This window comes from Streptopelia decaocto (genome assembly GCF_964273445.1).
Source record: "Streptopelia decaocto genome assembly, chromosome: 2".
NCBI lineage: Eukaryota > Metazoa > Chordata > Aves > Columbiformes > Columbidae > Streptopelia > Streptopelia decaocto.
Genome location: NC_138655.1, coordinates 160,989,674 through 161,016,587, shown reverse-complemented (window position 1 = coordinate 161,016,587; position 26,914 = coordinate 160,989,674). Strand labels below are relative to the sequence as shown.

At 44.3% G+C, this 26,914-nt stretch overlaps 2 protein-coding genes across 37 annotated transcripts in view; both read left to right on the top strand.

Moving 5' to 3' along the window:
• The window catches only part of LOC309436691 (uncharacterized protein), a 36,163-nt gene extending 28,453 nt beyond the window's left edge, over positions 1-7,710 (top strand). For 6 of the 7 annotated variants that reach the window (XM_082046098.1, XM_082046102.1, XM_082046101.1 and 3 more), the window contains 3 exons: positions 2,027-2,161; positions 2,275-2,455; positions 4,974-7,710. In XM_082046098.1, coding sequence (XP_081902224.1) covers positions 2,027-2,161; positions 2,275-2,455; positions 4,974-5,230 — 573 coding nt within the window. In that variant the 3' untranslated portion in view covers positions 5,231-7,710. Of the gene's footprint in view, positions 1-932; positions 1,051-2,026; positions 2,162-2,274; positions 2,456-4,973 lie in introns of those variants that run through there. The other variant, XM_082046104.1, reaches the window with a different exon arrangement.
• Positions 7,711-17,395: 9,685 nt separating this feature from the next.
• The window catches only part of OBSCN (obscurin, cytoskeletal calmodulin and titin-interacting RhoGEF), a 199,761-nt gene continuing 190,242 nt past the window's right edge, over positions 17,396-26,914 (top strand). For 15 of the 30 annotated variants that reach the window (XR_014183387.1, XM_082046072.1, XM_082046093.1 and 12 more), the window contains exon 1: positions 17,397-17,658. The gene's annotated coding sequence lies outside the window, so the exon portion shown is untranslated. Of the gene's footprint in view, positions 17,659-26,668; positions 26,866-26,914 lie in introns of those variants that run through there. The other 15 variants (XM_082046087.1, XM_082046084.1, XM_082046086.1 and 12 more) reach the window with 4 other exon arrangements.

The following is a 26,914-nucleotide window of genomic DNA, read 5'->3' as shown; positions in this document are numbered from 1 at the left end:
CCTTTCAGCTCAGAAACCTGCTCATTGCAGCTGACTTGGAGTTCGTGGTGACACTGAACTCACCCTTTTCCTTTTATAAATATCACTTTTCCAGACATCTTGCATTAAAAAATGTCTATGAATTGTCTATTTGGAATTGCCTGCAATATTCAATGTGCATATAGGTTACTTGTAATTCTTAAATACCTGGTGGTGGTATATGAATTCTATGACCCTTTCGCAATCCTTTTTTGTTTTCCTGAATGTCTTTCAGACTTTTGAGGTGAATGTAAGTGGAGTCAGTTACCTCTTTTAATTCATGTTAGGTGAGGGCGGAGACTGAATAATATGGATGTACCAGTAAAGCAAAGAGAAAAGGACTTCAGGACAATATTTTCAGTATGAATGTGAACTGCATTGTGGTACCTAATCTTTCTCCTTTAAGTCCACTGAAAAAGGAATAAGAGAGAGAATCAACTGCTAATTGTGTCTTTTTTTGAACTCCAAGTGTAAGAAATTCCTACCCAGAAATATCTTTGGTGGTGTTTAGGGTCAGTGAATGGGTCAGTTCCTTTCTCCATCAGGAGTTTGGCAGCTGCGTTGGTGACTTTTTCAGGGCTGATACCAGTTTTTGTTAAATCTGGCTTAATCCTGACGCACTTAGAGAAACAACTTATCCTCGTGTGGTCACCTGTTTTTTTGTTAATAATCGTATGTGACATTTGAGAGGTGCGGTGAGTGGCGTACAGCTTAAGTTCATGAGGTACTGCACAAGAATTTCTTTGCCTACGTCTGTGTCCAAGATTAATTAAAATAGAGTTGTACGGCTTTGGTTCTAAATGCTGAGGCTGAGCTGAATTAGAGATGTATTGTGATTTTTACAGCATCAGGTTGTGTATCTATGCAAATATTTGGTAACATTTTTCTGCAAATGCAGTCAGAAATAATGACAGGAAGCACACAGAATCCCAGAATGTCAGGGGTTGGAAGGGCCCTGGAAAGCTCATCCAGTGCAATCCCCCCATGGAGCAGGAACACCCAGATGAGGTTACACAGGAAGGTGTCCAGGCGGGTTGGAATGTCTGCAGAGAAGGAGACTCCACAACCCCCCTGGGCAGCCTGGGCCAGGCTCTGCCACCCTCACCAGGAAGAAGTTTCTTCTCAAATTTAAGTGGAACCTTTTGTGTTCCAGTTTATACCCATTGCCCCTTGTCCTGTCACTGGTTGTCACTGAGAAGAGCCTGGCTCCATCCTGCTGACACTCACCCTTTCCATATTGATCCCCATGAATGAGTCACCCCTCAGTCTCCCCTTGTCCAGCTCCAGAGCCCCAGCTCCCTCAGCCTTTCCTCACACGGGAGATGCTCCACTCCCTGCAGCATCTTGGTGGCTGCGCTGGACTCTCTGCAGCAGTTCCCTGTCCTGCTGGAACTGAGGGGCCACAACTGGACACAAGATTCCAGGTGTGGTCTCCCCAGGGCAGAGCAGAGGGGCAGGAGAACCTCTCTGACCTACTGACCACCCCCTTCTAACCCACCCCAGGTACCATTGGCCTTCCTGGCCACAAGGGCCCAGTGCTGGCTCATGGTCATCCTGCTGTTCCCAGGACCCCCAGGTCCCTTTCCCCTATGCTGCCCTCTAATAGGTCATTCCCCACCTTATACTGGAACCTGGGGTTGTTCCTGCCCAGATTCAAGACTCTACCCTTGCCCTTGTTTTATTTCATTAAATTTTTCCCTGCCCAGCTCTCCAGCCTGTCCAGGTCTCTGATGGCAGCACAGCTGCCAGTGTCAGCCACTCCTCCCAGCTTGGTGTCACCAGCAAACTTGCTGACAGTCACTCTAGTCCCTCATCCAAATAATTGGTGAATATATTGAATAGTACTGGTCCAGCACTGCCCCCTGAGGCACTGCACTAGATACAGACCTCAACTGGACTCTGCCCCATACACTTGTATTGCAACGTATTTGAAAATTCTAAACCACCTCAGAAATATGGTTTGTAGTACTGTAGAAACATTTACAATGGCTATTTATTTCCCCTCCAGACTGAGGCTGACCTTGCAAGAAACTTCCCAGGAAAGCGCGTATCTAGTTCAAACAACACCCCCATGTCCCGACTGCCCGCCAACCCATCACGCGTCGATCGCTTGATTGTCGACCAGCTACGAGAACAAGCCAGGGTAGGGCTGCTTGAACTGTAATTCCTAATTTCTTTTGCATTTTATGTTTATTTAGTGAAGACTTATACATACTTAGAGATTTTTTGGTGTGTTTTTTTCAATGTATTTGGCAGGTGGTCACGTTAATAGGGAAAATGGAAAGGCTTCGTGGTTCCCCTGTACATGGTAACATCTCCGCTGCACTGGAACGCCATCTGGAAACCATTCACGTTGCACAGGCGAGGCGTAAGGATGAGATTATTAATGCTGCTAATCCACAGAGACAAGGAGCACCGCGATACAATAATGAGAAAGGTAACCGCTTTCCGTTCCTTTACTTTAAAAGCCTTTCCAAAGGTATAACTGTGCAAATACACCCTTTGGAATGCGCAGATTTGAAGTACGCAGCACTTACTGCAACTTCAACAAAAAAAGTTTGTAAATATAAACCTGTCACTTTTAAAAGCCTTTAAATTACTTTAAGAGATCTTTTTTTCTTTTGCTGTTACTAGTTTAAACATTCTCCCCTTGAACCTTAAAGAACAGTTCAGTGATATTATATAACATTATATACATTAGGTAACCAGAAGTAGTTGTCCTAAAAGTAAAAATACACTTGTTTTTAAACAAGTTGGATTTAATTTTGTTTTTCGGTGGTATTGCTAATTTCTTGGCTTATAAACTAAAAGAAATGTGTTCGTGCTGTGTTAATTGATTGTGTCTGCCTACCTCATTTAGATAACAGAAACGACAGAATTTAGCTTTTTACAATTCCCAACTTCTGTTGAAGTAAAGGCAGAATAATTTGCAGCGGTAGTATGTACTTCTGTAGAACTAATGCAAACTAGGACAAATTGCATTGCTTTCTAATAGCACAGTGTGATAACTTGCTATTCAGTATAATCACAGAATTGACTGAGTTGGAAAAGACCTCAGAGATCATCAAGTCCAACCCTTGGTCCAACTCCAGTCCATTGACTAGATCTCAGTTTAAAAACCTCCAGGATGAAAGGGACCTGGGGGTACTAATGGACAGGAAGCTCAACATGAGCCGACAGTGTGCCCAGGTGGCCAAGAAGGCCAATGGGATCCAGTCCTGTATCCAAACTAGTGTGGTCAGCAGGATAAGGGCAGTGATCCTTCCCCTGTGCTCTGCACTGGGGAGGCCACACCTGGAGTATTGTGTTCAGTTCTGGGCCCCTCAGCTCAGGAAAGAGATTGAAGTGCTGGAGCGGGTCCAGAGAAGAGCAACAAGACTGGGGAAGGGACTGGAACACAAGCCCTATGGGGAGAGGCTGAGGGAGCTGGGCTTGTTTAGTCTGGAGAAAAGGAGGCTTAGAGGTGAGCTCAGCACTCTCTAGAACTACCTGAAGGGCAGTTCTAGCCAGGTGGGGATTGGTCTCTTCTCCCAGGCATCAGCAATAGGACAAGGGGGCATGGGCTTCAACTCTGCCAGGGGAAATTTAGGCTGGAGATTAGAAAGCAATTCTTTTCAGAGAGAGTGGTCGGGCATTGGAATGGCTGCCCAGGGAAGTGCTGGACTCACTGGCCCTGGAGGTTTTTAAACTGAGATTGGCCATGGCACTTAGTGCCATGATCTAGTGAATGGACTGGAGTTGGACCAAGGGTTGGACTTGATGATCTCTGAGGTCTTTTCCAACCCACTCCATTCTGTGATTCTGTGCTGGTGTTGACCACGTATCCAAAGGGCAAGAACGAGCCTTTTCTCACTGTTATCTTGGTGGGTATCAGTGCAAGAAAGACAAAGGAAGAAAAAAGGATTGTATTGTGTTCATCTGACCGGGATTGAGTTGGTAGTTTTACTGATCATACCTGAGTATAATTTTAGATAGTCCCCTCTGGTAACATCACTTAAATGGGCTTAATTGTTGTATCACGTGCCTGTCGGTGTCACCGTTTACTGCAGGGTGACAAGGAAAATTCACTAAAAGAGAGCTCGTCTTGTTTTTAACAAAACCAGGACAGATGGTTATGCCACTGAATTTTGGACACAATCCTGGTTGTTATTAGTGTGAGACGTGCCGGCTGTCATTTGCAAGAGAAAAATACTCTTAATAACTGATGGAACTCAACCAGGATAGAGCGCTTGGCCATCTCCTGAGTAAACTTTGCATACTGGTGATGAGTTGGAACAATGTCGAGGGTTTGATTGTGGGGTGACAATAAAACCGTGGCAGATGTATTGTTAACCCCCTCTCCCCCCGCTTCCCCTTCCGCCCTTCCGTCTCCCAAGGACAGGCGACTGGGAGGGAATGAAGGACAGAGAGAAGAGAGGTGGAAAAATTAAAACTGTTTTACTAATGCTGCTAATAAGAATAGAGAAAATAATACAAAATATACAAAACCAATCTTGAAAGTCCCAGCAACTGCGGAGCTGGCACCTGAAGTCCTGGACTGGACTCTGCAGCCAACTGGAGCTGGATTCAGTTTCTCACTAGGCCTCAGTTCACAGGGACGACTCGCAAGGTCCTCTCCTAATGTCGGCCATAAGGAAAAGGGACGAGATCCTCATATCTCTCACTTTTATATGAAATATTCACGTGAATGGGATGTTATACTCAGTTGATCAGTTTTTGGTCACCCGTTTCTCGTTGCCCATCTCGTGAGATTTGAATCTGTTCTTATCAATAACCTCGCATTCCATTGCTATGTTCACCAAAACATGTATCTGGTTCTCCAGAAAAATGCAGCTAATATGAAGTTTTAGCTGACAGGCAAATTCATTAAAAGAGAAACTTGTTTTTAACAAAAGCAGGACAAACAAATACATAATTTTTTAATATACTAATATTACCATATTTTTCTGTTGCAGATGTTCTCGCTCTGGCCGCTGCCATTAGAGAGCTGGCGGCTTCCACTCGCAGGGCTCGTACGGCTTTATGGTGCGCGTTGCAGCTGACTCTGCCAAAAACCTCTTCGAGCCGGCCGGTAAAACGTGAAGTAGTTGAACGGGCTTTGCAAGAGCTTTGTCCTCCAAACACAAGCACACAAGAAAAAAGCAGCGTGGAGCACAGACACAAAGGAAGCAAAAAAGAAAAAGCTGCGGAGCCCATGAGGATTCTGGAATAATAATAGCAAATAATAATAATTTAATAATAACAGAAGGGAGGCGGGAGGCTGAGAAAGGACCAAGAGTCCTGCAAAGTGCCGTGGAAGGTGTTTTTGATCGGTTATCAAAAAGCAAAAGGGTTGATATAACTGATCAGTGCTGCAATTCTGTTACTGTGATTCTGCTGTTGAGAGGCACGTCTTGTGCTAGTGTTAATGCAATTTTAATATTACTGGTATTGCAGTGTCTGCTACGTAAGAGTTTTATTATTGAGGCGAACTAAACAATAATTGAACATTTCCTTGTGTGCTTCTCCAAAGCTACATATCAGCTGTGAGTCAAGCCATGACCGGAGGAACCAGATGTGGCTGAACTTAATTATCCTTTTATCCTTAATTTAGCATACTTAAAAAAAATCAATATGAAAGCTATTCCATAATTATTCAGGGTTTTTTTGCACCATTATGTAACTTGTTTAAGTGCCAAAGTGATCAATAAGTGGTTTGCATCCCATGACTCCGTGCGGAGCGATCCACACTCCTGTGTTGCTTTTGCGATGGGGAGTTGGGTTGTTCAGGTTATCACTGATGGTTTGTCAAGAATAATTGGTGTTTAATGTGGGTTTTGTGAGATGCTTCAGCAGTTGTGCTGCTAATTCAGTTTGCAGCTAAACCAATGTAAACCAAGCTTTTCTATAGCATAATCCATTGAAAATGTTTAGATTTGCAGTAAGCACTGCATCAAAGTGGTAGCAGGTGATACAAAATTGTCACTCAGGATTAGAAATTAGATTTATTGATTCCTCAGTGAGTTAAAAACCAGTAGCTATATAACATAATATGCACTTAATTAAAAAATAGTTTGTTATAAATGTGAATTCACGGTACGATAATTTTCAGAAACATTCCATATTTATTTTAATGTGCTTATTGAATGTTTATTTAAAATTCTATTTTAGTAATGTAAAGCTGGATATTTTGCCAAATCTTCCGAACAATCAGATTTAACAATTTACTCAGGAAATATGTATATGATTATATAAATACAGACATGGTATATGGGGATTTTTTTTTGGGGGGGGGGAAGGGATGTTTGCAAATTATGTACTAGGTTACCAAAGCTATTTAACTGATTAATTTTTTTGCATGGAATATTGAATATATTGAATTGCTGTTAACTTGTCTCCATTCTGTGGCTGAGACAATCACAAGTGTTACGTATTGCTGTGAATGTTCGAGGTGAGGATTAGAAAAGAATGAGTCATTCACGTGTTGTTCTTAGGGCACTTAGAAATATTTTAATGCTTTAATAACTGTCTACTAAAAACAATTAAGGTTTGTAGTTCTCAGCAAATTAATGAATGGCCTTGGAGAGCAGTTCTTATTTTAAAAGCAAATTATGTTGGGGATATGAGCAACGTTGGAAAGACAAAAATGAAGATTTTTACGTTCCGTGGTGGTCGATGTTGAACTTGACGTTTTGTGGATAAGAATATAATTGTTTCCCTATAGATATATGTACTTGCAGAATGTTCCAGATGCAGTTCTGTAGTTTGGGATCTGTTAACTCCAGTGGGCCAGTAGATATTTGCCTTTGTAGGCAAAAGTTGCACAAGCCTCTGTAATCCACTGATTAAGGTTAAAAAGCAAGAGTTACTGGAAATCAGAATCTTAGCATAGTAAGGTAATTTATTTTCCTAAAAAAAGTGAATTCAACTTAGAATATTTTCAGCCTTAGCCTAAAAATACAGGTAGTGGAGAGATTTGTTTTAGTGTGAGTGTTTTCTCCGTGTGCACATGTGATTTATTTGCACAAACTAATTTAAGAAGGTTAAATTAGCGTTTGTGAAACTAATCGACTATACTCCATGGCTCTAAAAAGCCGAGTGTGCAGTATTTCAGTTAATGAATAATTTTGCTTTTCAGCAATGATTTGAATTTCTGTTTACGGATCAATTGTAGTCACAGAGTCACAGAATCACAGAGTGTCAGGGGTTTGCAGGGACCTGGAAAGCTCATCCAGTGCAATCCCCCCATGGAGCAGGAACACCCAGATGAGGTTACACAGGAAGGTGTCCAGGCGGGTTGGAATGTCTGCAGAGAAGGAGACTCCACAACCTCCCTGGGCAGCCTGGGCCAGGCTCTGCCACCCTCACCCCAAACAAGTTTCTTCTCAAATTTAAGTGGAACCTTTTGTGTTCCAGTTTATACCCATTGCCCCTTGTCCTATCATTGGTTGTCACCGAGAAGAGCCTGGCTCCATCCTCCTGACACTCACCCTTAATATCTGTAAACATGAATGAGGTCACCCCTCAGTCTCCTCTTGTCCAGCTCCAGAGCCCCAGCTCCCTCAGCCTTTCCTCACACGGGAGATGCTCCACTCCCTTCAGCATCTTGGTGGCTGCGCTGGACTCTCTCCAGCAGTTCCCTGTCCTGCTGGAACTGAGGGGCCACAGCTGGACACAATATTCCAGGTGTGGTCTCCCCAGGGCAGAGCAGAGGGGCAGGAGAACCTCTCTGACCTACTGACCACCCCCTTCTAACCCACCCCAGGTACCATTGGCCTTCCTGGCCACAAGGGCCCAGTGCTGGCTCATGCTCACCCTGCTGTCCCCAGGACCCACAGGTCCCAGTCTCATGGGATTGTTTTGTAGTGGTGAATGTATAGGGCGTACTAGGTGCTTATTGTATTGCTCGTGTGTTAATTATTATTGTGAAGGAATGTGGTCTTAATCAGTTCAGAATATAGTAAATGTGCCTTTAATGGTCTGATTTTCAAACACAGTAAACAGCTCTGTGCTCACTTTTGTTTTCAATTGCACTTTAAAAATGCGTTTTCGGAGGGTTGCGGTGTGGCTGCGTTTGGCGTAACTCATAATTAATATTAATTTTCTTCCTGTATATTGATAGACCGCCAGTTGTGGGCTCTTTAACAAGCTCCACAGCTGTGGAGAGTCCCCACACGTCAGAGCTGCTGGGATCAGATTTACCTTCTCATGCCCTGCGCTCGTATTTCATTTGCCTTGCTCTGTTTGCTTCCTAAAAACCCTGCGTCTTCACATCAAAATTATTTAGTGCCCATTTCCTTAAATTACTTGATTTACAGCTTCAGATTTATAAAGACACAAGTCATTTCAGAATGCTTCAGTGCCGTTGCTTTATTACACAACCTTTTATATTTCAGGGGATTAAAAAACTCACTGTATTTCATAAAAACAACCACCTGGAATTGCAGCAGCTCCGTCATAAAATATATTTAGCTGCGTCATGTTTAATTTGACAACAATGTGCAAGTTCTGTAAGTATCGCACTGAAATTTTGGTATGAATAAGTCTAAAGTATAATGCTGCTGGCTTTAGAGACTTGTGTTCACATTTTACTGAGTTGAATGGAAGCTGAGTTATGGTACGAGGTCACACGTAAGCCAGGGAGGCAGTTTTGGTTTGGAGTTGGGTTTCAATTGTGGAGCAATGAGGTGAAAATTGAGTTTATTCCCTCCTTGTCCTCTCCTCCACCCCCAGCTTTACTGACATTTGGTTGTTCTCTTTTAGTGATTTTTTGCTCCAGTTTAAGACAACGGGTTATTTCAAGAGACCCTCCTCAAGTCAAGATTATTATTAGGCTGTATGTTTTAATAGCCGGTAATTAATCTTTAATGCCGTAAAATCTCAAATTGATAGTCCAACACAACACATTTAAGAATTGCAATTTCTATATTCTGTGTAAGTAACTGGAAGCTTCTGGTGATTCAACCTACTTGATTCCCAGAACTGAAACCAACCTCAGAGTGAGAACTTGATTTTTTTTTCTGGATATAGGTTTGGAATCTCTGCTTTTCTTCTATATCCACAGGCTCTCTCTGACAATTAAGTTAGTCTGATGTTGTCTATATAAGCTAAAACTAATAAATTGGTATTAGTTTGTCAATATTTTTATTAGAACAGCATCCGGGGAGATGATTTATGTTCGTGGTGCTTGTCTTGCCGTGGCCTTTTCCGAAGCGTGTGTAAGGCTGTTAGTCCCCAAACTGCTGCTGTTGGTTTGGTTGGTGTGTTGTGATTTTTTATTTCTTTATTTGCTTTGTTTTTTTTCTTTCCAGACTGAATATCCTTCTTTGCTTTTGCTATTTACTACTGCTGCTACTCCTTTTGTACCGAGTATGTATAATTTGGAAGTGATTTGCCTTACGGATTGGAAACTGATGCTCTAGTCTTCATAATAAGTTTCTTATAATAAGTGTCTTATAAGTTTTCTCTTTGGTGAAGTAAACGAACAGCAGAAGATGGAGATTATGTGAGCGGGAGACTTTGTTGAGGTCATTTAGTGTTTTCAGAGAATCTGGAGATAACCCCAACATTTTGTGGAAGGCATCCTAGTTTTAGTCCTTTGTGCTTTTCCAGCAGAGACCATGAGCACAGCTTCCTGGGATTATATTTTATTTGCTACCTGGACCTTCTTCCGTTCCTTTTGGGGAAAGAAAGGAGGAAAGAGGAGTTACAAGGAGGAAGGAAGCTCTGATTGCTTCCCATGGGCAGGATCACTCATCTTCGTATCTCTTGTGGTCACAAGGGAGAGATCCTGAGGGACCAGGAGACTCTTGGCTTAAACTCTTTCCTTTTTCCCCATCAGTTGCTTGTAGATGCTGTGCGGGTTCAACTTGTGGCAGAGCTGGCTTGTTCTTGTCCCTCTCTGGTGGCCACCCGTCCACCCTCGTGTGGTTGTGTTGTGTGGAACTGAGCTGGACCAGGGCTTGGGGACAGCTGGGTCAGACCAACAGGGACATGCTCCTCACCCTTGGATGAAGGTCAGACCAACAGGGACATGCTCCTCACCCTTGGGTGAAGGTCAGACCAACAGGGACATGGTCCTCACCCTTGGATGGAGGTCAGACCAACAGGGACATGGTCCTCACCCTTGGATGGAGGTCAGACCAACAGGGACATGGTCCTCACCCTTGGATGGAGGTCAGACCAACGGGGTCATGGTCCTCACCCTTGGATGGAGGTCAGACCAACGGGGCCATGCTCCTCACCCTTGGATGGAGGTCAGACCAATGGGGACATGGTCCTCACCCTTGGATGGAGGTCAGACCAATGGGGACATGGTCCTCACCCTTGGATGGAGGTCAGACCAATGGGGACATGGTCCTCACCCTTGGATGGAGGTCAGACCAATGGGGACATGGTCCTCACCCTTGGATGGAGGTCAGACCAATGGGGACATGGTCCTCACTCTTGGATGGAGGTCAGACCAACGGGGACATGGTCCTCACCCTTGGATGGAGGTCAGACCAATGGGGACATGGTCCTCACTCTTGGATGAAGGTCAGACCAATGGGGCCATGCTCCTCACCCTTGGATGGAGGTCAGACCAATAGGGACATGCTCCTCACCCTTGGATGGAGGTCAGACCAACGGGGCCATGCTCCTCACCCTTGGATGGAGGTCAGACCAACGGGGCCATGCTCCTCACCCTTGGATGGAGGTCAGACCAACGGGGTCATGCTCCTCACCCTTGGGTGGAGGTCAGACCAATGGGGACATGGTCCTCACCCTTGGATGGAGGTCAGACCAATGGGGACATGGTCCTCACCCTTGGATGGAGGTCAGACCAATAGGGACATGGTCCTCACTCTTGGATGGAGGTCAGACCAACGGGGACATGGTCCTCACCCTTGGATGGAGGTCAGACCAATGGGGACATGGTCCTCACTCTTGGATGAAGGTCAGACCAATGGGGCCATGCTCCTCACCCTTGGATGGAGGTCAGACCAATAGGGACATGCTCCTCACCCTTGGATGGAGGTCAGACCAATGGGGCCATGCTCCTCACCCTTGGATGGAGGTCAGACCAATAGGGACATGCTCCTCACCCTTGGATGGAGGTCAGACCAATGGGGCCATGCTCCTCACCCTTGGATGGAGGTCAGACCAACGGGGACATGCTCCTCACCCTTGGGTGGAGGTCACTACCTCCCAGCCACTCTCTGTAAGGGAAAGGAATGAAGTTGGGTTTAAGCTCAGCTTTGCTAAACTTAGAAAATGTCAAATGGCAAGAAGTCCTTACCGTAAAACTTTGCTCAGTGTGATACACAATTCATACACAGCGGCACAGCTCTAATTCTGTAGGAAGCTGGGTTGTTTTTGTTGTTTAAATACTCTGAAAATTATGCAACAAACAGACCTTAAGCCTATATGATTTCTTTTTTAAAGTTATATTTTACCTGCTTTGAAAGCTGGTTGTTGGTTGGTTGGTTGTCTTTTGGTTTGGTGTGTGGGTGTTGTTGGTTGGTTGGTTGTTTTTGTAAAGGTTTTTATTTTGTTTTGTTTTATTTCCCCCCTATTCTCTATTCGGGAGCTGCGGAGTCAAAATGCTGCACATGGGAACAACCCAGAGCAGTGGGTTTGGGGTTTTTGTTGTGTTTCTCTTTATTGCTTTGACCGTGTGCACGATCTTGGTTGTAAAACTAAATCATCTTAAATTCCACTTTATGGCCACACTTTTCCAGATTTTAATGTTTTTTTTTCCAACAGAGTCATAAAAGTGCAAAAACTCGAGTTCCTGATTGTTTAACGCTTCACCATTCTAGATTATATTATTAGGTTGCATTATTATATTATTAATATTGAAGAAGAACAGGGAATACTGAACAACTGTGAACATGAGAGCAGTTCTCTTTGGAATTTATTAATTCATTATTATTTTTCAATGAGTGCGTTTGCAACTGGTCCTGATTCCATGGAACCCGGCAGCTTTTAACACATTTGTGTCTTGATTTGCCTTCGTGGCTTTGCTGTGATATCTTGAGTGAGGCAACTCTGTAAATTCCAGCTTAGTAGTTCACCTTGAACATTTATTATCAAACACCAGATTGATACGTTCCCAACCTTTTTAATAAGGTTTCGCGCTACGCTGACAACTTGGAATTAGCAGGATCGTTTTGCTTTATTTTAAAGCCGAGGGATGTGCCTAATGCAGAAACTTGGGTTGAACTGAATTTCTGGGTTTCTGAGAATATTGCACCTTGTTTTCTCCTGATCTGCTTGGATGGAAATAGAGCCTTAACCACAGACCGTGATTTATTTCCTGTGCAGTTTATCCATCTCAGTCACCAATTTGTTTTGTAGAACATTATATCAAAATCAGGCATTTCTTATTTTTTGGTAGCCATTGCTTTCTCATTAATTTTTTAATGACTTTGCCAATCAACTTCATCAGTCATATAGAACGGAAGGTCCTTATTTTCCTTCATTAGCAATACTGTAATCAAAGGTGCAAAAGTAAATACATTTAATGTATGCTTGTAGTCTGTGCTGTTATAGATTGAAAAAGTATCAGGTTAGGAGCAAGTTTAATAAAAATTAGGAGTTAGAGATATAAATCACAGAATCCCAGAATGGACTGGGTTGGAAAAGACCTCAGAGATCATCCAGTCCAACCCTTGGTCCAACTCCAGTCCATTGACTAGATCATGGCACCAAGTGCCATGGCCAATCTCAGTTTAAAAACCTCCAGGACGGTGAGTCCAGCACCTCCCTGGGCAGCCATTCCAATGCCTGACCACTCTCTCTGCAAAGAATTGCTTTCTAATCTCCAGCCTCAATTTCCCCTGGCAGAGTTGAAGCCCATGGCCCCTTGTCCTATTGCTGATGCCTGGGAGAAGAGACCAAATCCCACCTGGCTAGAACTGCCCTTCAGGTAGTTCTAGAGAGTGCTGAGCTCACCTCTAAGCCTCCTCTTCTCCAGACTAAACAAGCCCAGCTCCCTCAGCCTCTCCCCATAGGGCTTGTGTTCAAGTCCCTTCCCCAGTCTTGTTGCTCTTCTCTGGACCCGCTCCAGCACTTCAATCTCTTTCCTGACCTGAGGGGCCCAGAACTGAACACAATACTCCAGGTGTGGCCTCCCCAATGCAGAGCACAGGGGAAGGATCACTGCCCTTGTGCTGCTGACCACGCTCGTTTGGATACAGGACAGGATTCCATTGGCCTTCTTGGCCACCTGGGCACACTGTTGGCTCGTGTTGAGCTTCCTGTCCATTAGTCCCCCCAGGTCCCTTTCTGCCTGAAATCCTTTTTGCTTGTTTGCCAACTGGGCTTGAATGAGGAAAATATTTGCGTATTATATGTGAAAAGCTTGTTAGAGAGGAGGAATAAATCAGAGTCGACTTAAAATTGTTGCCAGACAGAGATTGCTTTACATTTTTTTACTCTATAAAATTTAACCAACTGAAAACTTGCTTATGCACAGTGATAACTTAATGAGCATAGGTTTTTTAGAATTAGGCTATTTCCACTATATGTATGGGAAAAATAAGTTTCCTTTTATTTTTTATGACAGATATAAAAAGATTGATAGTGTCTATATTTTAATATACTATTCGGTGTCTGAAGTGTCTCTCTTACATGTTTGTCAGTCAAGCTCATTTACTTAAAACAGCAAATTTTACACTGTTAGTGAAATATTGAGGATTCTGAATGATACTTCATAGATCTCTTTGAGGTGGACTTGGCTATTTCAGGGCCTTGGGACCCCCAGACTTGCGAATTTCATCTGTTTTTCCCTTTTTTCTGGTAGTTATTTTCTGTGCAACACGGGGATGCCTCGTGTAGCCTAAAAACTGTGTGTGGACACGTGGTTTCCACTAAACAAAAGGTAGAATGTTCAAAAGAGATTATAAGGTTTGTCATACATGTACGAGAGTCACAACAATATGAGGATTCTGTAATAAATCATGGCCAGTGTAATTTTTTACTGATTTTATGTATGTGGTTTCATTCCTTTTATTTAAATAATCAACTGTATTGTGTGTTTGTCCCTAATAAATAGTTACAGCTTCTTGTTTTGTTTAGTTTGACTCACGCTATTGATCGGCTGCTGTTCTCCACGTGGGATGAGTTCGGTTTGGGGTAATTCTGCCTTGAAAAGGTACATTATGTGTTCTGCTTTGACACAGTTATGAAAATTAAACTTGATGTTTTACGAGACTCGTTTTGTTGCTTCAGTGAATTCTGTGGGAGAACACGGGGCACGTTTGGTTGGCATTTGTTGCGCTCGGGGAATTATCTTTTCATCGGGATGCAAAGTTACGCATAGACACGACTTGTGAAAATGTAGAATTGCATCGAATAGCCGAAAACAGAGGTCGGTCTTTAATTTCGCTGAGCTGAACCCATCACACAGTGCTATTGGGAGGGGAAAGTCTTGGTGGATCGGGCACCTTTCTCCAACTAAATCCATTTACCGAGTGTCACGGTGTCCCGTCCCAACAGATGGGGTGGGGGATGAGTTCACTCTGAACGCAACACCCGTCCTGATCAACCCAATGAGATCGGGTGTGAGTTAACTCTGGGTAATTCTGTGTGTCAATGCGAAGTGAATGATAGACAGTCACTCCTGGGGTCCAATGATGAATTTACTAAAAGCACATGGTGGCATACAAATTACAGCAATTAGTGACTTGGCAAAAATATGTTATAATATCACTAAACTTATCAATACATAGGCAGCAAAAGTACTTCTACAAACGATGGATTGGCAACAATTAGTAACTATAATACAAAACTTAGCAAGACTTTAGCAGCAGAACTTACAATGGTATTACTTTCTATGTTTAAGAAAAAGGAAGAGAGAGAGAGAAGAGGAAAACTAAGATATCAGAAAGAGAAAGAAAGAGAGAGGGACAGTAAGATATCACCACTCCACAGGTACATCGGTCCTGCGATGACCTCTGGAGTTGGGGACACGTTGAAGATGTACACGGCATATCATACATGAGGTTGTTTTATAACCCGGTTCATTTACATGCAAGATAGGAGAAGGCGGTTCGTCTCCTCCCTCTGCTCGCTCTTCATGCTAATTAGGAAGACTCTTCTGGAAATGGGTCTGGGGTCTTCAAACTAGGAAAAGTTCATGGTATTGACCAGAAGTGAGTTGTCTTGCCTGTCAGGGTTCGTGGTTTCTTCTGGTAGTTGGTCGTCCGATAGATGGTTCATCTCTATCATCCCAATTAGGCCATGAGGCCTTTCACAGCAACACTGTTAATTGTCCTTATATTCCAAGGGCCATAAAACTTTGGGAAAGATAAGATGAGGTGTCATCTATCTCTTCCTCCCAAAGTAACAAAAACCAGACATTTAAGGCATAACAAGGTCCTTTGTTCTGCTGAGGATGGGGGGAATGCTTCAGGGTTGTCACACACGGTTTTGTTGGCAACTTAGAAGCTACGAGAAGGAACAGAAGGTTCTGCTGAAGGTCCTAAAAGACACTGGAAGCCAACGTGATTTACAAATCAATGATGATGAGAAGAATTCAGGTAAATTTAGGTGGATGGAAACCCTGGATTCTGGAATTGCAGTGTGTCTACACACACACAGCAGGTAGGTTTAGGCAGTCAAAATAATTCAATGTATTGCTGATACATTTTGAACTTTTGCCTTTTTTTTGTTATTTAATCTGCTTTTTAGACATTTTTGAGCATCCCTTCAATTCCATGTATAACAGTCAGCGCTGTATGAACTTCATATGCATTGAGATACCTCTTGATGACACATAGATACTCCAGATTTAGGTGATGGTTGGACTCAACGAACTTAAGGTTCTCTTCCAACCAAAGTTATTATATGATTCTATACGCGGTGCCAGTTTGGCAGGTCGCGTGGGCTGGGTTTTCAACTGGTAATAGATGGAGCATAAGCTGAGTATCCCTGTAGTTAGAACGTCGATGTTTGTGCATGTTACTGGTTGCAAGTCAAGCATTTTGTGGCTGATACATGAATTCAGCTGGTTTGTGATTCCCTTTTCCCTTCACTCCCATCCCAAATCCCCAAATTTTTGCATTTCCCATTCTTTGTAGGTAACTGATGAAGAACGATGAACCCCCCAGGTCCCTCAGCCGCTCCCATCACACTTGTGCTCCAGCCCCTTCCCCAACTCCGTTCTCTTCTCTCAACTCGCTCCAGCATGATCTACTTCTAGAGAAAACCAATGTCCAGCTTCTTCCCTATAGGGACACCAGCCCTAGAACAGCTTCGGTGTCTCCTGCTGTCCAGCATCCTCATTCTTGGTCATCCCATTGCATTAAGTTCATGGAGTCCTCCTGATCTTATTGCTTTTCTTCCTTGTCACCTTCTCCTTGAGCTCTTCTTTCAAGGAGATCGCATTGGCACTCAGGTCATGCTGGATGTCCTCCATGTTTTAGTTTTCAATAGCCCTGTGAACCCAATACAAGACTTAGAAGCTTCAAGAGTTGATATTCTAACTGTGTGTGAGGCAGAAACAGCCGTTCCTGCGTCCTGATGACAGGACACTGCAGCTACCATGTCTTTGGTCCCTCTGTCTCTCCAATCACTGTTGTATCTCCAGCTGACCCAGGTCCTCAGACTGTGCAGCACATTATCTGCTTTGTTTATTGCCAAAAATAAGTGTATGTCGTAGTTCACTCCCGATAGCCCAGAGGGAAAGTGGTTGTGGGGGAGCCTGCTGGGCTCTGTTCTAGCTCCTCTAACATTAACAGAAATGACTTTAAATGTAAAATACTTTGATTTCTTGTAAGAGTTGGTGTGAACTCCGTGTTCAGGAAATTGTTAAAAAGCAGCAATTTTACTGCTAAACATAGAAAATATGATCTTGAGCCTCTAAGGTGCAATGTTTATGCAACTTGTGCCGTTTTGCAGATGCTTTCCTGTGGCGAAAAGGCAGGGAGAGATAAGCTTAGGTTAAGAAATGGAGAGATAAGCTTAGGTTTATTAACTTGCCGTTTATTCACCATTGTAACGACTCTTGCCTGGGTGGTTATAAATAAACCTACTATTGATCTGATGCCTTTGGAAAAGAATTCCTGGCTGGTGTGTAGCGCTGATAAGTTGGCAGCTGCCTGTTCCCCAGTCCCCGCGTCACATTTATCGCTTGGCTTTGGGACGGGCTCTTGAGGAGCAGTTCTAACCCACCCTGTCGCCACGGTCTGTCCCCCACACCACCAAAACCACACATCTCTGATGGCTTTTGCCCCCCACCCCCTCGCTGGACCATCCCAGCGAGTCCCTCAAACGATGCCCTTTCGCCTCTGTCTCTCTCAGGAAACTTAATCTCCCCGGTAAATGACACCCGGAGCTATTTTGGAGCTGGGCTGTGGAGGGAAAGCAAAGCACGTCAGCAATTTGACTGGAGGAGGACAACCCAGAAGAGGGGTGGGACGGCACAGCCTAACCCCCAGCAGCAAAGCCACCACCGGGGGACTCGGGGGGACCTTCTGCTGCGCGTCCCTGCCATCGCTGGGGTTTCTGTTTTATTTTCCTGAAGGGGAAAGGGACGGGGGATCCACAACCAACATGGTCTCCCCATGTCCTCTGTTCCCCTTCTCCCCTTTCCTTCTTTTGTCATCTCAGTAGGAATCGACTTTTTCTTACCCTGCCCAGAGCTTCGTTTCTCCTGAGACTCTGACAAGGCTCCAGGTAAGACCTAAACCCTCGTCTAAAGAGCGGACCTGGGGACACAGGTGTCCAGCAGAAAGTGGAGAATGTTGTTTTGTAGCTGAGGGAGGGGTGAGGTTATTTCCACGTTGTGCTGGAGTATGTCTTGTTTTATTAAATGTATTTGGAGCTGCAGGTACAGGTAGTAAATCCGTCTTTCTTCTGGTCTGAACCAAATGCAGATTGCTTTGCTTAATTACTTCTGGCAAAAAGAGGAAAGACCAACCTCCAGAGGAGAGGAGAAAAGAAGGGAAAATCATGTTTAAAGCTGTTCATTCTACTGGATATATTTTGTCCTCGAATTGGAGGTAGCAGTGTGCATGAAAAACCTGGATGTGGCAGAAAGGAATGTTTTAAACAGTTTTATTTCCAGGGCATAATCTCAGTGCTGCTTTTCCCTTTAGCACGGGCTTTTTTCCACCCCTCTGAGATTCTCTCCGGCGTCAACACCGATTCACACCGCAACCCCCCACCCTCCTCGCATTTCTACAAATGGCTCTGATGAGAGATGGAGAGAGATGGAGCTCGACAGCTGAGGCTATTTTGGGCCCTACAGCTCAATGGGGTGGAGTGGCTGTAATGACAATGACATCCACTTGTTAAAATACAAGGGCTCAGGCCGGAGCCTCGCTGCTAATTGTCACCGAGGGGAATTCTTTGTCCCTGTGGGTGTTGTGATCCTGCAACTCCTTCGCGTAGGAAATCGCATGTGCTAGAACTGGAGGTGGTGTTTATAGCTTAATATCGGCGAGCTTATTGTTTTCTGTTGATGCAAAGGATTTAACCATTGGGGTTATTAGGTTCAGTGCTGGTTTTATTCGTGCAAGGGAGAGAAAGGTGTATGTGTTTATGCACGTGGAGAGGACACGTGCGTTAGCGCAGTTGTGCCTTATGCTGCCAAGTTCAGATGTATAGAAGTCCTGCCTTCCAAACCACAGGACCAATAAAGTAAGATAAATGGGTGTGAATCCACTTTTTTGCTGAACTTTTAAGGGTCACCTGGTTCAAGGTGTCAATCGTCGTCATCCAAGCAGACACTGGGATGCACCTACAGGTCCAATTCCACCACAGCTGCTTCTTTCCAGGGGCTGTGGGCGAAGCAAAATCCACTTGGGTGAAATTTATCATTAAATTGCTAGAATTTACATCTGGTCTTTTCTGTCCCCAGGGTGGCAAACCCAGAATTTGTGTCTTTTCACTCCATTTTTCTCCTGCTTTCTCACCCCTATGGAACAAGAACAAGTATCACTGTGTGCCTGAGACCTCCCTTGTACTGCAGCCTTTTTATTACACATTGTCAGAGCGGCCTGGGCACATTTAGACTCAGAAAAGTAAAAGGAAAAGATGCTGCTATTGGAGTCTGGATTTGCAGAGGGGGTGATCTGAGCAGCTTTAGTCCTCTGGAAGTGTCTGGGGTTGTTTTGTAGTTCCAATAAAGGGGCAATCTGAAGCGAACCCCCTATTCTGTAGGAAAGGCCAATTAGGACCAAGTTCCTTCCTTGCATGGAATTTTTTGAAGCTACTGATGGAAAGTGATGGTTAAAAGAGGGTTTAGCTTTATAAGCAGTGGGTTTGTCTCTGTATCAAAGAGGAAAGATAATATGTGCTTTAACCACATAAATCATCTAAGTGGCTTCGATATTCCATGTTTTACATTAAGTGTATGCTTACATATGTGATGGGAAGGTGATCTGACTGCCTTGCTCGCTTGTGTGCTCAAACCATGTGATTTGTTCTTGTTTCTTGTTGGAAATTTCTAGTGGTTTCTTTGACTGTTGTTCACTACCATTCATTAGAAATATTCAGGCTATTGATGAATTATGAATACCAGGAGGATAAGGGGATGCAAGTCCCTTCCTAGACAGTTGCTGCATATTTAGCCCTGCCCTAAAGGTCAGAAATACAAGATTGTCCTGCCTTGAGCTTACCCATCTCTTTGTTGAGGGCTGCTCACCAGGTTTAACACTATGTTAGGCACTGACCTGCTGTGATGTTTCCCTTCATGTCTCTCATGGACTTTGGCTTACTATGGAGGTCGTAGATGGCAGGGAATGCAAATAGACTTATTCTGAATTGAGCTAGAACCTCATTGCAATAGGCTTAGTTTATTTTAGGTACACGGCTTTCACTGTGTCCAACATCTCCTACAGTGCAGGGAGACTGATCCCCAAACCAGCACAGAAACCTCCTCCATCTGCTCATCAAATGACCTTTGGACATGCCAGAATCCGTTGTCCCTCACTGAAGTGGAATTTAGAGCAGCCCAAGCTAAGCTCCGAGTCCAGCTCTGAGTCCTGCTCTGATGAAACCGGCGTCAGATAAATTCTGCCGCCTCGGATTAGTGCATCGGCGCAAATCTCTGCTTACCCCCGATTTAGAGACGTAACGGGGATGTAGAACTGGGTGTGCTGGTGTGCATTTCACCCGTAAAGCACACTGTGATGGCTTTTAGGAGCCCACCCATGCCCATTTGATGTCACTGAGCTTGCAGCTGACACTGAATACGTCTGTTGTGTCAAAGTTGTCCATTCCCTGGGAGGTTGTTAGGAGTAATAGGGCAGCTGCGTTACTGCTGGTTTCCCTCAGCAGAACTTCAAACATCAAAGGAAATCTGCACTTTCCATTTGATGACCCATCAACTTCCCTTCCCGCCCACAGATTCTGCTTCCTGATGTTGTTAAATGCGATAAAGCATGCAGATAGGTCATGTAAACTGCAGTAATACCAATGCCGTCTTGATTTTTATCTGGAGCTTCTGTTTTATTGGTATTCTGTGAAAGCTCAGGACCCAGAGGCAGGAGGTTCCCTGTGGATCTTGCCTTTCCCGTCAGGAGTGAAAGGCTTAACAGTGGGTTTTGTGAAGAAAGTCCAGAAACATGAGCTATAAAGGCAACAAAAAGACCCCAAATCAACAATTTGGGCAAAGAAAGGGTAAAAGAGGATTGAGAAAATGAGCAAGCAGTCACATGATGGGTCTAAATGTGGTGTCATGGTAACCTCTGTGTTCCTGATCTGTATTTGGACTTCAGTGGCCTTAGGTTCAGGTGCCTGTCCTCACCTGGGCTTTGCATCCTCAAAGTCTCTGTTTATGCAGATGTGTTACTTCTGGCCACATCTGTCTTGGAAATGTTTTACAAGATGCATAGTATGATGCTCTTTGCCCAGAGTTGTGGTGGACAGGATTCTCCTTTTAATGACTGGATGAAAGGCTTGGACAGAGAATAACCTGCCACCCCTGACCTGACTCATGCCAAAGAGCATCATGGAGCATCACAGGACAGACATGGACCTGCTGGAGAGGGGCCAGAGGAGCCACAGAAATGATGTGAGGCTGGAACAGCTCTGTTGTGAGGACAGACAGAGAGAGCTGGGGTGTTCAGATGGGGAAGAGAAGCTCTGGGGAGACCTTATTGCGGCTTTTCTGTACTTAAAAGGGGCCGATGAGAAAGATGGGGACAGACTTTTTAGCAGGGCCTGTTGTGACAGGACAAGGGGTGATGGTTTTAAATTAAAGGAGGAAGACTCAGGCCAGACATGAGGAAGAATTTATTGCAATGAGGGTGGTGAGAGCCTGGCCCAGGTTGGGCAGAGAGGTGGTGGATGAACCATCCCTGGAGACATCCCAGGCCAGGCTGGACGGGGCTCTGAGCAACCTGAGCTGGTGAAGATGTCCCTGCTCATGGCAGGGGGGGCACTGGGGGAGCTTTGAAAGTCCCTTCAACCCAAACTATTCCATGACTCTATGATCATCACAGGCTGATGACTGCTTGAGGGGCAGTATGCCATGGTGTGGGACCTCTGTCTTCTCAGAGGTTGTTGAAGGCTTTGCAGATGCAGCTCAACATTGATGAAGCAACATGAAGCCAACCCATCAGCCAGCAGAGCACAGCGAATCATCACAGGAGATCAAGAGAGTGATGGCACCACCATCAGGACCCTCCATCAGGATTTTGCATCTCCTGATGAGTCTCCTGATGAGCATCACCTCAGACTTCTCCAGCGGGAACTGGAGTGATCTGTGGTTGTTCTCGTTGCCAAGGGACTTGCTCTCTTGTCCATGGGGAGGCACGTGTAGGGCAGAGCATGAAGGTGGTGAGGACAGGAGGGGGTCGGAGGCCTTGACTGTGTGTTGGTTCCTGACCAATGTTTTGATTTATTTGCCCTGACACTTGTGCCTCTTTCCCCCACACATAAAACAGCGAAAATGTGAATGAATAAAGACATAAGTGGAATTACAAAGACTGCTACTTTGCCTTTGGCGTGCTCAGAAATACCCAGATGGGAATGTGATCTCTACTGCAAATGATTAATCACAGAGGGATTATAAGGAGAAATATGACACTGGTAAATGTCTGGGATTAATTGGAAAGGGCATTTGCATTGACGAAGTTTATTCATGCTTTGTTGTCAGTCCTGTCGCTTCCAAGGGAGCTTGCCTGGCATTGCAGAGTTACTATTTCTTTTTTCTTTTTAAAGTTTGAATGTACATATAAAGAATCTGAATTAGTGCAGTCGTTTACTGAATTGATTAACAAGTTACACTGTAGAAATATTAACTCTTGTCCTTTCTGTATGTCCACAAGGCCATCCTCTCCCTGTTAGTCCTAATCTATTCATCAGCCTAATCTAATGTGATGCATTTTATTCTATTTAAACTTATAAAGTGTAGTTTATCTAGTGCAGCCCACCTGAATTGTTTGATCTGTTTGTGAGATGCTTATTGCAGCCTCATCCTTGCTGCAGGTTAGGATTTCATGCTTGTTGCTGGATTTCATTCTTTCAGTGTCTCTAAGGCAAGGTTTTCACTCCATTTTTCAGACAGGGACCAAAGATACAAGAGTTTGAATAACTTTCTCATTATGATAAATGTAAGCCAGTGGCAGAGGAAGGAATAAACCCCATTTTACTTTCCTACCATGTTAGAAATTAAAATAATACTGATGAGGACACGCTGTTTTCACTAATCCTTGGATTTTCTTCTGGCATAATAGCATAAGAAGCGTTGGGTGTGAGGGCATGTGGTGAAAGCTGGTGGAGATGAGGTGTGCTATAAGATCACAGCATGGGCCATGGGGTCCTCACCTTGCACCAGGAGACCTGTGGGGACAGTAGCTTGTACCTGATGGAGAGAAGTGAGTTGCAAACAGAAGGTGAGTGTTTGGGAGCCATGGGAGAGGAAGACTGGACCTTGAGTCTATGATCACCAGAAAGAAGCATCTTGGATGGATTTTCTGCACCAGTTTGGTCCAGGAGCAAAACCGACAGGCCCCTGATGTATCAGTTTCCCTGTGTTTTAATTGTTCTTGGCTATCAGAGGTGCTAGTGAGCAGCTGGGGCTTGTTTGCGAGTTGTTTGGCACCAGAGGGCAGGGGAGGAGGATGCACAAGAGCTTTAGGAAATGAGCGGCATTCCTGCTCTCATCTTTGTAAGAGCCAGGCTTTGAGAGTGCCCACCATGTCCCATGGAGGAGACATCTCCTCCAGACTTGGGTACATCTCCTGTGGACTAGGTGAGGAAAACTTAAAAGGGGCCTATAAGAGAGATGGGGACAGACTTTTTAGCAGGGCCTATTGTGATAGGACAAGGGGTGATGGTTTTAAACTAAAAGAGGGAGGTTCAGGCTGGACATGAGGAAGAATTTTTGACACTGAGGATGGTGAGAGCCTGGCCCAGGTTGGGCAGAGAGGTGGTGGATGAACCATCCCTGGAGACATCCCAGGCCAGGCTGGACGGGGCTCTGAGCAACCTGAGCTGGTGCAGATGTCCCTGCTCATGGCAGGGGTGGCACTGGTGAGCTTTGAAAGACCCTTCCAACCCAAACTACTCCATGATTCTGTGAAAACAGCAAACATGAGGTTTGAGGGAAGCCACCGTTTGCTGAAGGGTCACTGTCCAGCAACCAAGGAGACACCTCTTGTGTCTGTAGCCATCTATGCGCTCCAGACTCTTCTCCATGTTATGTAGATCTCACCTCAAGGAGAAGTGAAGCAAGTTTATTTTCTGCTCTTTTTGATGCTATGGATTTGAAGCTGGAAATGATTCAGTAACACACCTGTCGGAAACAACTAAGGATCTAGGAAGGATGAGACATGGCAGTATCTTCTGGAGATGGATCCCAGTGCTTTGATGACACTGTGTTGCCTTCAAGTTAAAGACTGGGAAAGATTAGGACAAGGGCTCTGAGCCTGTGTTTTGATTGTTAATTTTTAGTTAACATAATGAATGTTACTGCTGGATTCTCCAGAGATGAACTTGAATCCCAGCATCCCCCTCTGAACATTGAAATGGTCCTTCCTAAATTAGCAAAAGACTCATTGTCAATGAATTGACTTCAGTGGAAATTTCCACTGACTTCAATGTACTTTGGCTCAAGCCCAAGGCTCCTGTCTGCTTCTTCTAAGCATTCATGCAGCTTTGCAAGTGTTTATGGAAAATGGATTTTAAAGCTCGAGTGAGGACAAGGGATGAAGGTGGTAAGAGAGACTAAAGTGCAAACTAGTTCACAGATTTCTAGACCAGCTTGAGACCAAGAGAAAAACAGTTCTGTATATTCACCGCAACTAGTTTTGAGGGTGACCACTCTACAGAAAGACAGTTGGTCTCAGCACTAATGATTGCAAGTCAATCAATCCTTGCACTCTCAGTGTTTACTAAGAATGATTTTTCCCCTTTTTTTTCTTTTCTTTTTTTTTTTTTTTTTTTCCCAGATTTAAGCTTTGTAAAAATGTTATTTAATTTCTAAGGATTTTTTTTTGCAATGATGAAATTTGGTTGACACCAGGAAACAAAAATAACCGAAACTGAATTAGTTTAGAAAGGATCAATTTTGTCTAAAGGGAAAAATCTTTCACTGCTTCTTAAGAGTTTCATATATTCTTTGGAAAGGAGATAGAGGACAGGACATAGTCTATTTTTCCTGTTAAATACAAAAAGAAGACTATGTTTGGTTTTGCCTTAGTTCTGTGGCCCAAATGAAGCCTGAAGGTTATCTCAGCTGTACCATCTTCAATAATAATAATGATTATAACAAATACCATTTAGTATTTTTGTGCCACCACTTTCCCAGTATTTAGTTTTATGTCAATTCGTGTCTTTCAATTCCCAGAAGTGTAAATGGAAAGAAAAATTGCAATGTGTTATTAATTTTCATGCATGATTTGCCACATACCCCAGCAAGTACACTGCCATATATACACTGTGCATATAACTATTTGCGAGACCATCCCTGTGTTGATATGAAGAAGAAACGGGAGAGGAGACAAGAGGCAGGGAAAATATGTGATTTCCCAAGGTCACGCAGCAGGTCAATCCAACCCCCACTCCCTGGTGCCATCAGTGATTTGCACCTTAATGTTAATGCACTGCAACAGGAGCTGGAGGAGGATGGAAGAGAATATTAAAACATCTATTAAAATGATGACTCAAGAAATGAAAGCAGGTTTTTGGCCAGCTCCTAGTGATTTCTACTGGAGGTGGGGGGAGATTGTGTGAGCATCTGCCATTGAGTGTGAGAGGGAGTGGGTTTGTGGCTGGTGAGGAAGCCAAACTGCTGTAGGATTAAGAAGGATATTTCTGTTGTGGTTACTGGTTATTATTTCCTTTACGAGTTACTTACAACACAGAGCACCCTGATCATTTTGTTTTTTCGTGGTATTTTTAACGTGAAAAAGCAGAGATATGAGAGCAGCATCACGGTCCTCCTGAACAGAGGTTGTTTGGGTTGGAATGGACCTTCAAAGCTCATCCAGTGCCCCCCCTGCCATGAGCAGGGACATCTTCACCAGCTCAGGTTGCTCAGAGCCCCGTCCAGCCTGGCCTGGGATGTCTCCAGGGATGGTTCATCCACCACCTCTCTGGCCAACCTGGGACAGACTCTCACCACCCTCAGGGACAACAATTTCTTCCTCATGTCCAGCCTGAATCTCCCCTCCTTTAATTTAAAACCATCACCCCTTGTCCTATCGCAACAGGCCTTGTGAAAAAGTCTGTCTCATCTTTCTTATCAGCTCATTTTAAGTACGGAAAGGCCGCAATAAGGTCTATAGTAGCTTGGAGAGAAATGGCGCACTCAAATCTTCTTGTAGGAGTTCCAGAGAGCTGGGACGCTTCTTTCCTTACAGAGCATTATCAGCAGGTCTAATCCTGGTCCCAGGGAGAGTCAGCTGGTGCGCGGTTACTGGTGTTAATGGGGTCAAGACCAGGCTTTTTGCTGTTCTATACTTATCAAAGTAAATGCTAGCCAATTCACGGAAAAGGGCTTCCCGGAGGATTAGATCTAGCAGAAGGGAAAGGACACCCAGGAGTCCATGTAAGGAGCAGTGAAGAATTAAGAATAGTTTGTGTGTTACATGGATTTCGGGGGGACTCTGACGATGGTTGTATCCTCTGCGTTGCTCTCCAGCTGCACAGGGATGGGTGGGCTGTGTGTATGAGTGATCATGGCCATAAAGATTAGTGCCTCTGACTGGTTTTGATTTTCTCGGGACACAAAGGCACCAGAATTGCCACGAGGTTTAGTTTCAACAGTGCCTGAGCCTTGTCCCCTTGCTAGTCCATGTCACCAAACAGCTGCAGGCTGGTGTGCAGCTCTCCCAGAGAGCAACTGGCAATAAACGTACGGTAAGACATTTTCCCTGTAAGCCCTAAGCCACATGGGGCTTTTTTGGAGAAGCTTGGCACCATCTGGATTGATGCGTGAATTCCCTGTGGTGGTTCCTTCATGTGGCTTTGTGGTCCTGTGTACGTGGTGTGTGTGCACCAAACTATAGTTGTACCCCAAACCGATCCCCATTGCAGCTGTGTCTGGCCCTACAACATCTGGATGAAGCTGTAAATAAGATGTAGATACTTACTGTCTACCATTGCCCTCAAAGTATCTGTATCTCAGTGGTTGTGTTGAAGAGAAACCGGGAATAAAGAGAAATATAATCAATAATATGACAGGCATATCTGTGTGTTCTCCTAAAGGTTGGTCCCTGCAGGAGAGGGGTTTACCATAAGGCCTGTGTGAACACAGAATAATCAGAGAGGGCAAGAGGAAGAGATGGAACATATTGAAGAGGCAGAATTAAAAAAAAAAGGCAGAAAAAAAAAGGCAATGTGGCAGAAAATCTGAAAAGAGCAACAGCAACGAGAGAGAAAAAGAGAGAGGAAGAGGACATGAGCATGATGGAGGAGATACCTTGATAGGTAGACACATCTCTCAGAATTAAAATGTCCATTTGTTTCACTATGGCTA